Genomic DNA, 13,615 nt, shown 5'->3' with positions numbered 1-13,615 from the left:
CTGACGAGAAGGGGGGAGTAACGCCCATATGACTGTAACAATTTATCCGTACAATAGAAAAAATCAGAATACGCAACACTAAAGTGCAATGCTTGCAGCTGTAGATTTGTCAAGTGTAATTATGCTCCGAATCAAAGTGACCTGTATAAAAAGTGTTCGATCATTAGTGCTAATTGTTGTTGACCGACTCTGTTTGAGTCCCAGGGGCAATCATTCAAACAGCGTGGAGTTCATCTGAGAACACCATAAAAATAAAAAAGAAGAAAACTTATCCAATTTAATTCTACTATGTGTATTTTATTCACGACAGATACGTATTTCGCCTACGACTTGCAGGCTTCCTTAGTGTCTGTTTTCGAACCGTCTGAGTTCGAAAACAGACACTGAGGAAGCCTGCAAGTCGTAGGCGAAATACGTATCTGTCGTGAATAAAATACACATAGTAGAATTAAATTGGATTAGTTTTCTTCTTTTTTATTTTTAGGTTTCGTATTCTACTAAGACGCTCCAAAAACTTCAGTGAGAACACCATGTTTTTCCCTTGGTAAACTTTATGTGGCATGCTGCAGAGTGGGCTCAGCCAATAATTTGTGCATACTTGCTCCTGGTGGTGACACTAAAAACATTGTTTACAAACAAGTTTTGTCATGAAGTGAGATGAAAGGAATGACAGGTTTGTTGTATCCATGGAAGAAACACTGTTGCACCTTCTACTTTTTTTTATTAAGATAGCATGTAATACTTAACTAATAAATAAATAAAAAGCTGTGCTTAGAAAAGTACAATAACAAAACTATTCATTTCCTATGGGTGGGGCGGCCATTGTTAAAAGCGGAAGGTGCAAATAGGAAAAAATGGCTTTGTTTTTCTTTCTTTATAGGGATTTCCGTAAAGAAAACAGGTGTGCAGGTGGCCGGGTAGACAAAAGAGGGGGAGCTGACATATGGGGAGGAACGTCCGAAAGAGAAACAAGCGTTGTATTTTTGCATTGTAAGCATTTTGGTTACAATAACCGATGTACAAGTGGATGTAAGACAAAGGCTCCCCGAGTAAGATCGGGCACTCAGCTAGTATTTTATATAACCGTTATTGTCGGATTTAAACATATTCAATTGCAAACATGTATTCTGTCCATCAGTACGCCACAGTGTGTCTGCCGTCGCCAGGAGCTATTAATCTCAATGAACATCAGGAACTGTTAAAACTCAAATAATGCAACAGCTATAACAGAACTCGGGAAACATCCACCCCCGTTTCCTACCCCCGTGAAACATTTCCCACTGCACTACGATGGCTGTAGCGACTGATATCGTCACTGGCACACTCGCACGTCGCATCAGGCTAGGTTTACATTATCTATCTTTCAAATTGACGAGAATTTCACATTCTATTCCGGCAATAGACAACCGAAAAGTGCCCGGAAGCAAAACGGTGCTTTCGCAATCGCCATTAGCGAAATTTGAGCTGTTATTCGCGCTTCGGTGCATCCGTTCTGATGGTCCAGCGGTTTCTGAGCAGAAAGCCTCGCGGTTGCAAGCTGCTACGCATCAGCATCATCGTCATCATCATCATCAGTGCACTTAGTTGAAGGATTACAGCTAATCTCTTCGCATCCGTCAGGCCTCCAGTGCGAACCCGCGTACGATTTGAGTACACTTACTCAAAGTGATTTTAGCTTAGATTACCCAAGAAGCCGAAAAAAGGAACATTAATGTAGTAGATTGATGGATTTATAAAAGGAAACATATTTTAAATCGTTAACCTTTTGAGGAATACTTTTTTCAGCCGTAATATCCGTAAAGAAAATTGCGATACAAAATTAGGTCATTATGTTGATTTTAACCATTGCCCGTTAAAAAAGCAAAGCCTGGGTGCTACATTCCGTTATCGAAACTTGACCTTCTGTTTTTTTTTATACGACAGACTTCGTAGACAGCTGTTAGACTGCAGGACAATTGCGAGGCCAGTTGCTACGATCCTTTTGACTCTTATAGCCTCTCCCAGTCTTAATTCGAACATACGACGACTGGCTTATTACACCAGCATCATACCTCGAGGCCAACTGGGAGGCCATTGCCAACCGTTGCCCGTTAGTCCTACGTAAATTATTGGAAAGGAAACAACCAAAAATTGCAACCACGACAGCACATAACACAGTCCGTAATAAAATCATTAATCAGCTATTAAGCCACCATTAATACGAACGACCAGCAACTACCAAACGAATAAACTTGGTAACCAATTGTCAACTAGAAACACCTCGGCACCGAAATTACTCGCATTTTAGTTGGAGAGAAAACAGTTTCCCCGACTAATGGCTTAAACTTTACTCATTTATTTCCGTTTAACTATGCACGGTTGTTTTTCAATAAATAAAATGCCAAAACTTTTTACTTTTTCAACTCTAACTGGGTCGGACTTAATTGAGCAATTTAAAATTGCTTCCCAGAACTCGACTAATGAAAGCGGAAAAGAACCGGAACATTCCAAAATGCAGTACATACGACGTGACTTCATCAGTCCATTGCTAAGCCAACATTTTCCGAGCTTTACAATTTGCAGACAATCGTACAGGGTAGTGTGCTGGCTGAGGTCATCCACTTCCGAATACATCCTGCATACATCACCTTGCACACGTTTTATGTCGCTCTTCAGCGAAGGAAAAGTTAATCCTCACAGCTCGGTAGAAAGTTGATCAATGTTTCTTTCCAGTTGGCAAATATTTGCTGAATGAGAAAGGAGAGCGTGAGGAAGGACGGCTCCCCACAACTCCACTGCCAATGAATCTTAAACACAAACAATCGCAAAACCTTTGGCCAGGAGGTGCGTATGAGTGGCAGGCTTCAGACTAGCAATTTAGATACAAGCTGGATGTTTTGTGTTTGGAACGTGCACTTTACAAACGCGGAAGGAAAGAGCATATTCTCGACACCGCATCGTAAGCAGCGTCTTACAGCCACACTACAGCTAAAAGTTGCTAAAATCTAATAGACTTGGGCCAACGAGAAGATGTTGTCTTCTGACATTTACCCACATTACACCGATGATGGGTAAGAAAGCAGCTAGCATATGAATTATGTATTTCATGTTACGTAGTAGATTTACATGCATGAGAATATGTTTTCTTGATTAATTTCTTCAGCAAACAAGACGCCCGCCGTCGTCAACAGATAATGCAAACCGACCAGGCTAGCTGTATGATGTTCTTGAACTGATTATGATCGAGGAAGTGAGACTGATTGTTGCTCGCAGAATTTGGTTTTGGCGAGAATGGTGTCCATAGTGGCATTCTATTAAATATTATCTGTTATTGAAAATGGTTTAGTTGCTGCATACTATTTTGCCAAACTTTCAGAATCACGTTAAGAAATGTTGGTTTAAAATGCAGTGTTTTACCAGACTTCTGCTTTGGAACATTTCAACGGCATGTCAATTTATTCAATCGAAAAGAGGGTCTCACAAAATGTGTTGTATCTCAATTGATACCAACTCTGCAAACTCGAAAAAACTTTGTCATTTTAAATTAGAAAATAGAGGTCGCTTTAGTCATAAACAGACGGCAATCCTCAGTTATCCAGCAACATAGAAACAAAGTTAAAAAACCATCAGAGCAAAAACTGCAGGAATTTAACCAATGGCAGGCACTGGCTAAGGGCGTCACATCAAATAAGCTCTCCCACTCAAATATAATTTTCTTTAGCAATTGGACACCGACTATTCTCGCCAACATTCTAACGCGAATCCTAATCCAATCAAGCTAAGCGCAGGATTCGTAGCATTTCCAATTGCAACCGCGTACCGCCCGGATTGAGAACGGAAACGATATCCAAATACAGACGTGAGCTCCCATTTTCCGCTGGTCAATCAATTTTAACCGGGCCGCATGACACAGCATAAGCTCCCACCAGCCAGCAACGTTCCGCACAGCCCACGACTCATGGATCGAGCGTATACCGATGAAATTGCCAGGATCAAGCTGTCGAGCAGCAATCTTTCACATTCATTTCCACCGTGCGTCGTCATCCGGTCACTCCTACATATATTGCCCATCGGGGTAGAAGGGAAACAGTTCGTTTTCGAACCGAAAAACCTATTTATATTTGAAGACTAGCTCTGACGCCTGTAATCTGTGACTAGTAATATAAATTTTGTCAGCATGCCAATCAATGGCAAATATGCGTCCGATTTAAACGGTTCAAGCTCAACGGCAAAAATTGGATGGAACATATCAAAACGAAATGAGAAATTGCCATGCGTGTGTGCGCGTGCACGCTTGTTGAAGGCCGTCAGCACGCCGACTGTTACGAGAAGGATCTGGACGAAGGCAATATCTGGGTTTTAATTTTAAAAATAACAATCATGATCAAACTGTAAATTGATATTTAGCCGTCGGAAATTTGATAAGCTTCTGTCAGATGAAAATGATTGAGATAATTAACGCGTCATTATTTTAAAAACTAGGTGCAACATTCGATAGCTATGGAATTTTGGTACAAAATAATTTAAATGCAGGATATTCGGAGTAACGACTGAAAATATATACCTACTTTTTTAAATTTTCGAGAGCTTATAGCGTTTTACAGGGTTTCGAGTAATAAAATGCTTAATTGCAAAACAATGCAATGGCAACAAAGCCAAAAGAAAAATGGTGTCAAAATAATTTCACATATTTTATCGCAGCACCCCATCATTGTATTGCGATGCGAAAAGAAAAAATTGAAAATAAACCTCATATCATACTCTTTATACCATGATGAATAATTTTCGATCTTTCAATCCGACGAATTCACCCATCACACCGCCGACATCGAATTCAATTCTCATTTTTCTCGTTCTCACATCCCGTTCAGGTGATAACCAACCATCACTGTGAATGGATAACTCCAAAGTCAGACACTTTAGTAATTTTCGTAAGCGTGACTCCATCAATGTAGTAATCAAATAATATTGGCTGAACGATACGGTGGAACGTGATCGCTTGGCATTTTTCCACGCTAATAATCATTTTATTTCTTCGGCACCACTGCGCAAATGTTAGTACCGAGTTTTGTAGACGCCAACAATCCTCTAGTGTGCGCACTGTTACGTACAGCTTCAAATCATCTCCATAAACTAACCCGAAACTTCCATCCAGAGCCAGAGCAACATCGTTAGAAAATAAAACAAACAGTAGCGGCCCGAAGTTGCTGCCTTGCGGGATTCCGGATTTGTTTGAGAAAGGTTGTGACTCGTATCCATCAATCTTCACCCTAAATTCACACTCCGTTAAATAAGATTCCAACCAAGTTGTCAGTTATGCGGAGATTCCAATACGCAATATCTTCTGTAGCAGTATTAAAAAAATTAGTATTTTGGGGTCAATTTTTTCGGAAGCCGCCTTCAAATCCACATAAATTACGGCGCCTTGTGCTCTCTTTCCCATGCCATGTATTATTTTTGTCGTAAAATTCATCAGATTTGTAGTAAGCGTTCGTCTGGGCATAAAACCGTCCCAAGCAACAATGTGAGTTTTATTGTACTCTTATGGTGGTCTTCTAGACCAATTTTGGTCTGTAATGCCATCATAAGAGTGTAATAAAACCAGAATTGTTACTTGGGGTGTTGGACGTTGGAGGTATATTTTTTTGTAGTATTGAGAAACTGCTTACACACTATTTCGAACAATTTAGAAACGGCCAAAAGGCTCATAATATCACTATAATTTATGACGTCATAGCGGTCACCTCATTTGAAAAGAGGTGTCATAAAAGATTGCTTCCAGAGTCGAAGAAATTTTGCTTGCTGGAGCGAGCGGTTGAATATGTCACTCAAAGGTCTTGCTAACAATGCTACACAACGGCATATTAAGGTTGCGGGCAGACCATCAGGACCAGGAGCAACTGTTTTGCGGCCAACGTGACCATTTTTGGATACTCCAGCATCTACTTAGTCAATATGAACATCACGGATTGAAGCGGTATCTAGCGCAAAAACAGATGCGAAATGCTTGGCAAATAATTGGCATGAATCAATGGTAGATTCTGCAAACACTCCATTCATGTGGATATTTTTTTGCATTACAGCACTGCTGTAAGATGTATTCCCGGAACTTGTCTAGTAACTAACGTAGGGCTAACGTTTGATCCATCATGGATCGACTCTCACGAAAACCAGCTTGGTACTTCCGGTTTCAGTTGGATTGTTGCACAATTTAACGAAACGGTTTACTTTCAGGACATCAAGATGAGGTAGGTTTAGACGAAAAGAACATCCATGACCATGAAGGGATTCTGCCATTTGTTTCAGAAACAGAAATAGATAATTGAAATCATTGGAAGCAGAAAGTGTATTTAATTGTCGTCTCTAGTAGTCAGGAAGAAAATAATTAAATAAATTTAAAGGTTAAATTTTCGTTATTTTTACCATTTACCAAGAAGCTGGAAATTTCGTTTTATACAACGTTTTTTGCCCTGAAGAGTAGTTCATATAGCGACGTTCACTGGGAACCTTTATCCAAACATCAGCAGCCGTCCCAAAACATTTATTGTTCTACGTCATTGTTCATTTCATAGTGAAAATAAACGATGAGTGTTGGAGATTGCCAACAACTGGAACGTATTCCGAAACAATAATCCCCAAATAAAACGACCGCGACTTGGGATTTACTGGTAGGGGGATTATTATTTTCCTAAAAGGTGTACATAATATCATAAACTTATAACAGTAGCAAAGAATGGGTCTAGTCATTTGGTAATTTCGGTAAGCAGACTCACGTCTAGTTTCGCGTTTAGTACTGATTCCTCCGGTATGCTCCTACGATACGGTTTACTGTACTACTTCGTATTCGATCCGTACTCTTTATCCGTACTATTTATGTTAAGTTTAAGATTAATGTATTACACATCTACACTTATTCCAACTTGATTTACCTTGGTTTTCCAAGCGTTATGTTAGTTAGCTGTAGTACGATCGAATCGCTAAAGATGCACTTTCTATTCGTTAGAATTCACATTAATAACTTTAGATGTAATTTCATGTTATAGGATTACCTTTTAGAATTATAAACTAGCACTCTTAAGTTTAGTATGATTTTTAGAACTATAAACTTGTAGAATTCCAATAGATATGTATCAATTTAGATAGGCTTTAGATAATATAGATAAGACTTGAATAAGGTATATGATGACTTGCAATTAAGGTTTAGGTTAGCTATATGATGACTTGCAATTTAGGTTTAGCTAGATTAGGTATAAACATATCGTCTGTCATGTTTCTGTCAGACAGCTCTCTTCACTATCCACTCACCGACGGCAGGGCTGGAAACGTAAGTGTGATGGTTCCTTCGTGCTGCTAACTGCCGGCAATTAGCTTGCTAGGTTAATAGGGTAAGGCGCGCTGGCATGAACTTGCCAACACTCCCCCACAGTACGATGGCCGCCCGGCCAGCTTACTTCGCTTCGCGCCTCACGTCTAGCACGGCCAATTTTGCTACCGGACGCTCGTAGATGCCGGAAGCTGTTCTCACCGTCGCTGATCTGGGTTGACCGTCTCTTCCAGGATGAGTGCAGAGGATTCTTCCTTTAGGCCAACAGTTTCGGGGTAGTTTCGGGTCGACGATAACCACTATATCTCCACTCTCGATGGGCTTCGTGTCGACGAACCACTTGGTTCGGCGTGTTATTTCCGGTAGGTAGTCGCTCACCCAACGTTTCCAGAAGCAGTTGGCTTGAGCTTGCGACAGTCGCCAGCCCTGACGCAAGGCTACGCCACTGCCGTCGATCGTGCACAATGGTTTTACTCCGTTAGATGACCCCAGTAGGAAATCGTTGGGTGTCAGAGCGGGTGCGGAGTCATCATCAGTAGGGACATGAGTCAAAGGTCGGGCGTTGATAGTGTTTTCAACCTCGGCAAACAGATTCCGCAGGACTTCGTCGGTCGGCTTCCGCGTTAGTAAGATTGCCATCAAATTTTTCTTAACACTTCCGATCAATCGTTCCCAGCTACCACCCATGTGGGGGGAAGCCGGTGGCAGGAACTGCCAGCTGGTTTCTGAGTCTTCAAATTCCTTCATTAGCTCTTCTTGGCGAAACGACTGTTCCGCTGTTTGGAGCTCTTTATTCGCCCCGATAAAATTCGTGCCTCGATCGCTATAGAACACCAGTGGCTTGCCTCTTCGGCAAATGAAGTTTCGAAGGGCCATAACGCAGGAATCGGTGTTAAGAGAGTGGACGATCTCAATGTGTATCGCCCGGATGGTGAGGCAGGTAGCAAGCATGCCCCATCGTTTTTCAGTTCGGCGACCGAGGACAACTTCGTATGGCCCAAAAAAATCGACTCCAACATGAGAGAATGGGCAAGAGAAGGCATCTAGGCGTGCTGCCGGTAGTTCAGCCATAATAGGTACAGTTGGCATTGCGCGGTTGTTCTTGCAACGTTGGCAGTTGCTCCGTACCTTTGCGAAGGCTATGCGAAGTTTCGGTATACTATATTTCTGCCGGATCTCATTGATCACGGTCTCATGGTTCTGGTGGTGGTATTTATCGTGGTAGTGTGCTATGATTAACGAGGTAGCGTGGTGGTCACGAGGAAGTATTATAGGCTGTTTGGCATCTTCGGTTGCAAAGTGGCATGCGGATATACGTCCTCGCATCCTCATTATTCCGCGGTTGTCCAACCATGGCGATTTTTGGTAGAGTGGGCTCGTTTTGGGAAGCGGCGTTACCGGTCGGTCTGTACTCAGCTGTGTCCTTTGTAAAAGCGCTACTTCATGTGAATACCCTTCGTGCTGCGCTTGGCGGATAATGTAGGACTCGGCGTGCGACAATTCGGTACTGGAAAGATGTCCGAGGGCGAGGGGTTTTTTCTGGAGTTTTGACTTGCAGTTAGTGAAGAAACGATAGACCATGGCGACAACTCTTAGTAATCGGGTCCAATTTGAAAAGTTACCTACGCAGATTACTCGAGCTGGTGTAGCAAAATGAGTTAACACACTCGGTCGAAGTTCCAGATCGGTAGCATTTCGTTTTATCGTCGAGCGTGGCCAATGATCTTCCGAGCGTCTAAGGAAGTCGGGTCCATTGAACCATCGTGCTTGAGGGCTCAAATCCGGAAGTCGCTTCCACTTCGTGCCGTCATCCGCTACGTTTAGATCGCTAGGAACATATCTCCATTCATCCATCTCCGTCGTATCAAGGATCTCACTAACCCGACAGGCAACGTACGGTGAGTATCGCCGGTGATCGGAATTGATCCAATACAGCACATCTTGTGAATCAGACCAGTACACATGACGAAAAATACGGAACGTGAGGGCTTCAGATACTGATCGAGACAGCCTAGCTCCCACTAGCGCTGCCTGGAGTTCCAATCTTGGAGTTGAAACAAATTTCAATGGGGCAACTTTCGTCTTTGCGGCTACTAAACTACATCGTGCGATTTCTCCCTGAGTGAAGCGTAGATAGCATGCAGCAGCAATTCCATTTTCGCCTGCATCTACAAATGTATGCAGCTGCGCAATGTTAGTCTCAGCTGTAGTTTGTCCGCCATAGCACCGTGGTATACTGATTCGTTCAATTTGTGGTAGAACTTTAAGCCATGTTTGCCACTTTTCAAACAGAACGCCGTCTATTCGTTCGTCCCAATCAATTCCGGCGCGCCAAACGTCTTGAAGCAGTACCTTAAGGTACATAAGGAAATGAGCGATTAATCCAAGTGGATCGAACACGGACATTAAAATCCGTAGCATTTCCCTCTTGGTTGGATTGTGTTGCCCTTCCAATAATGCTCGACCGTAGCGATACCATCCAACTTTGTAGGTGAACGTATCTTCTTTTGTACACCACCACATTCCCAACACTTTTTCGGTGGCTAATTCAGGCGACAGATCGAGACTCTTCTCTGCCGTATGCTCCGCTTGTAGCGCTCTTACTACATGTGTTGAATTGCTGACCCAGTTTCGAATCTCGAATCCACCCGCAGCATGTATTCGCTTTACCTGTTGCGCAAGTTGGATCGCCTCCTGTTCCGTCGACACACTCACCAGCATATCATCGACGTAATGACGCTTCTGTATTACCTCCACAGCGTCAGGATATTCTTTCCTGAATCGTTCGGCGTTCAAGTTCTTCACGAACTGGGCGCTACTAGGCGAACAGCATGCTCCAAAAGACATGACCTGCAGAACGTAGGCAGCTATGGTTCCATCTTCGTCATACCAAAGGAAACGTTGACATTGCTGGTCCTCGGCTCGCATCAGCACCTGCAGAAACATCTCCCGCACGTCACCAGTCAAGCCAATCCGACCTACACGGAACTGAATTAATATTGTAAACAGGTCGCAAAGCTGGTCTGGGCCTTTCAAGAGGACTGAATTTAGTGTTATTCCGTGGGAGGCGGCAGCAGCGTCCCATACCATCCGAATCTTCCCAGGCTTGTTGACATTTGTTACTGGGAACATCGGCAGGTACCATACCCTGGAAAACGATTGCTTGAGTTCTTCGTCGGTAAGTTTTCTGACATAGCCCTTCGCGATCAAATCAATCATCTTTTGGTTGACGGCTTTAGCTAGCTCCGGATCTTTGTCCATTCGCTTTCTAAGATATTCCAGTCGCCGGACAGCCATTGGACGACTATCTGGTAGGCGGACGTTATCATAGCGCCACAATAGTCCGGTTTCGTATCGGTTTCTTTTGAATACCGTGCGGGTTGCGAGAAGAGACTGGGCTCGTTCTTCTTCGGAAGAGAGCAGGTTCTTCCTCGGTTGTGCAATGCCCAAGCTTTCTATGGCGAAGTATTGTTTCACGATCGAATGTAAATCTTCATCCGTTGACGGTTCACGAGCGCATACATGGAAAACAGAGTGTACAAGGTTAGTATCATCGTCAGGTTTCCCTCCCCCGCACACTGTCCATCCAAGACGGGTTTTGACAGCTATTGGCTGATGCCAGGCTCCCTCACGACTCTTCCGAACCAAACTAAGGTGCTGATCCTTCATTCCGATAAGGATCCTAGGGCGGATATCGTGGTAGGACTCAATGGGCAGATTTTTGAGATGTGGATACAGGACCTTGAGCTCCTCGACGTTTAACGTTTGGGGTGGCAATAGCAATTCATCCACTGTGCGTACCCCGTTGAGGGTGTATTTTTTGAAAGGGTTATGTTTCGCGGCCAGCTCTAGTTTGACGGTTTTAGAATTTTCTTCTCTACGCTTCGCTCCTCCCGTCCAATGTAGTCACAGAGGCATACTTTCTCCTTCAAGCTGCAGCTCACTCGCCAACGCTTTATCAAGAAGTGTGAGCTCCGATCCGTTATCAAGGAAAGCAAAAGTCGGGATGGAAGTGTGCTTGCCATACAGCACTATCGGTAAGTAGCGGAATAAAACTTCACTGGAGGAAACTTGATGGATGTTGCAACCGTGCTCAGACGAGTTTGGTCCAGGCAGATTGCGTTCAACACGGTTAGTCGGCAGCGTATTATCTGTATAATTTCTGTATGTGTTCGAAGGAGTGTTTTTCTGATCATTGTGCAGCAACTCATGGTGCTTTAATTCGCACCCGTTCTTCCCGCAAGCCTTGGCTTGACATCCTCCACTATGTCGGCGTAGACATCTGCGACACAGGCCTAAATCTCGAACTGTTGCCCAGCGCGAGTCACGAGCAAACTCTAAGAAACGCTTGCATTTAGTCAGCGACTTGCAATTTCCTTTGCATACTAAGCAAGTTCCTTCGGCAACTGTCATGTCAGACTGTGAAGTGGATGGATACTCTGAAGCTGACTCCTCAGAATGAGCGTTAACAAACGACGTCCCGCGTTTGGTTGTATAAGAGTCACTACGTACGGGTTTGGATTCGAATGCGACGCTAGGGAAGGTTACGGAGCTGGCAGCTTCCGCCAAAGAATACAACCAACTGCTGAAGGATGGTAGATTAACCGTAGGAAGCGATCGCTTATGTTGTGCCCAGCTTAGTTTTAGTGACGGAGGCAGCTTGTTAACAAGTTGATGGAGAAACGTTACATTATAGAAATATTCTTTGACACCACAAGCATCCACAATGGCGCAAAAGTTTTCGATGCTGACGGCGAAGTCTATAAGGCTTTCTAGCTTATCCTCTTTCAGCGAAGGAAGCGAATTAATCTTCGCTATCATCGAGTTCACTATCACTTCCGGTTGTCCGAACAGCATTCTGAGGGTGGACATAATTCCGTCGACATTAGATGGATGGAGCAACCTGCTTTTCACTGCCTCATATGCTCGGCCGCTAAGACAGCGTTGTAGACGCACTACATTTTCTTCATCGGTGAACCCACACATGGCTGTCGTACTGTTGAAAGTGGAGAAAAATAGGGGCCATTCTTCCGGGCTACCGGAGAATACTGGGAGATCTTTCGAAACAGCTTGCCGCGCGGCTAATTGCTTACGGGTGATCGGGTAAAGGTCTGAATCTTCTTGATCTTGCATGCGGCTAGCCTGGATCGTAGGTAAAGGGCATTGGTCCTGCTGTGAATTTCGTGGGAGATGAGTGACCGAATGGTGTTGATTCAGATCAGACCGATTAGTTTTCGCATCTGCGGGGTTATGCGACAGTTGATTATCCGGACGCGAGTGGCGTGAAACTGTGTTGGGACAAGCTGACTTCGAAGTTTGAATCGGCTCCGGAAAATCCTGTTTTCTGGTCCGTTCGAGCGCTGTTTTCCTCGGCTGCTCATCCATCCGGTTCCCAGAATGGTGAACTTTTATATTGGGTGCCAAACCTATTGCACCTTTCTGCATTCCACTCGTAGTGGCAACCCAATTTGCTGTTCTGTCCACTGGAGCGCTTTTCATAGAACCACCCTCGCTCACCGCTAGTGCCAGCAGCTTGAACTTTTCCTCTACGAAAGCCTTTTCCCTCGCCGCCTCTTCTACCGCGATTGCACGTTGCTTCTCCGCTTCACGTCGTTCGACATCTCTTAAAGCTTCCAGCTTTTCGAGCTCCAGCCTCGCGAGAGCTTGTGACGATCTTGAGGATGCTACCGATGGAGCTTTTGGTTGATGTTTCGATGGCCGCTCCCGTATGGTGGGCATATTGGCCTGGGACGACTGCTTCGGATGACCATCACTTCGTTGCAATAGCACACATGTCGACGAGCTATTTTCCTGAATGCCGTTCGCTTTTTCGCATTTAGCGCAACTCCACGGGAAATTCTCGATCTCTTGCGTGACTCCAACACATTGGAAATGATGCCATTTAGAGCAACTGTCACACTGTACCATTTCATCAGTGTCTTCTTCTCGACACACCTGGCAGGCTCGCCCAGGATGGGACATATCCGGATCTTCCGTGACCACCGATCGCGCACCACAATCTGCACAATTTTCACCAACCACTTCACTCGATTTTTCCGACTTTTTAGAATGTATCGGAGCTGACATGACCGGATTGCTCGTGTATAAACGAAAATAATAATATGTTGGAGATTGCCAACAACTGGAACGTATTCCGAAACAATAATCCCCAAATAAAACGACCGCGACTTGGGATTTACTGGTAGGGGGATTATTATTTTCCTAAAAGGTGTACATAATATCATAAACTTATAACAGTAGCAAAGAATGGGTCTAGTCATTTGGTAATTTCGGTAAGCAGACTCACGTTTA

General features: G+C 43.9%; 1 protein-coding gene across 1 annotated transcript; it reads right to left on the bottom strand.

The window, feature by feature from the left end:
• Nucleotides 1-7,426: 7,426 nt before the first annotated feature.
• On the bottom strand, nucleotides 7,427-13,390 carry LOC128740726 (uncharacterized). Its single transcript, XM_053836290.1, has 2 exons — nucleotides 11,224-13,390; nucleotides 7,427-11,151 (listed from the first exon to the last, which is right to left on the bottom strand). The coding sequence occupies exons 1-2, from the start codon at nucleotides 13,388-13,390 to the stop codon at nucleotides 7,427-7,429; spliced, it is 5,892 nt and encodes a 1,963-aa protein (XP_053692265.1).
• Nucleotides 13,391-13,615: the final 225 nt, after the last annotated feature.

The sequence above is a fragment of the Sabethes cyaneus genome, chromosome 3 (assembly GCF_943734655.1).
Source record: "Sabethes cyaneus chromosome 3, idSabCyanKW18_F2, whole genome shotgun sequence".
NCBI lineage: Eukaryota > Metazoa > Arthropoda > Insecta > Diptera > Culicidae > Sabethes > Sabethes cyaneus.
The sequence above is the reverse complement of the archived record's forward strand: the minus strand, read 5'-3'. Positions and strand labels throughout refer to the sequence as shown.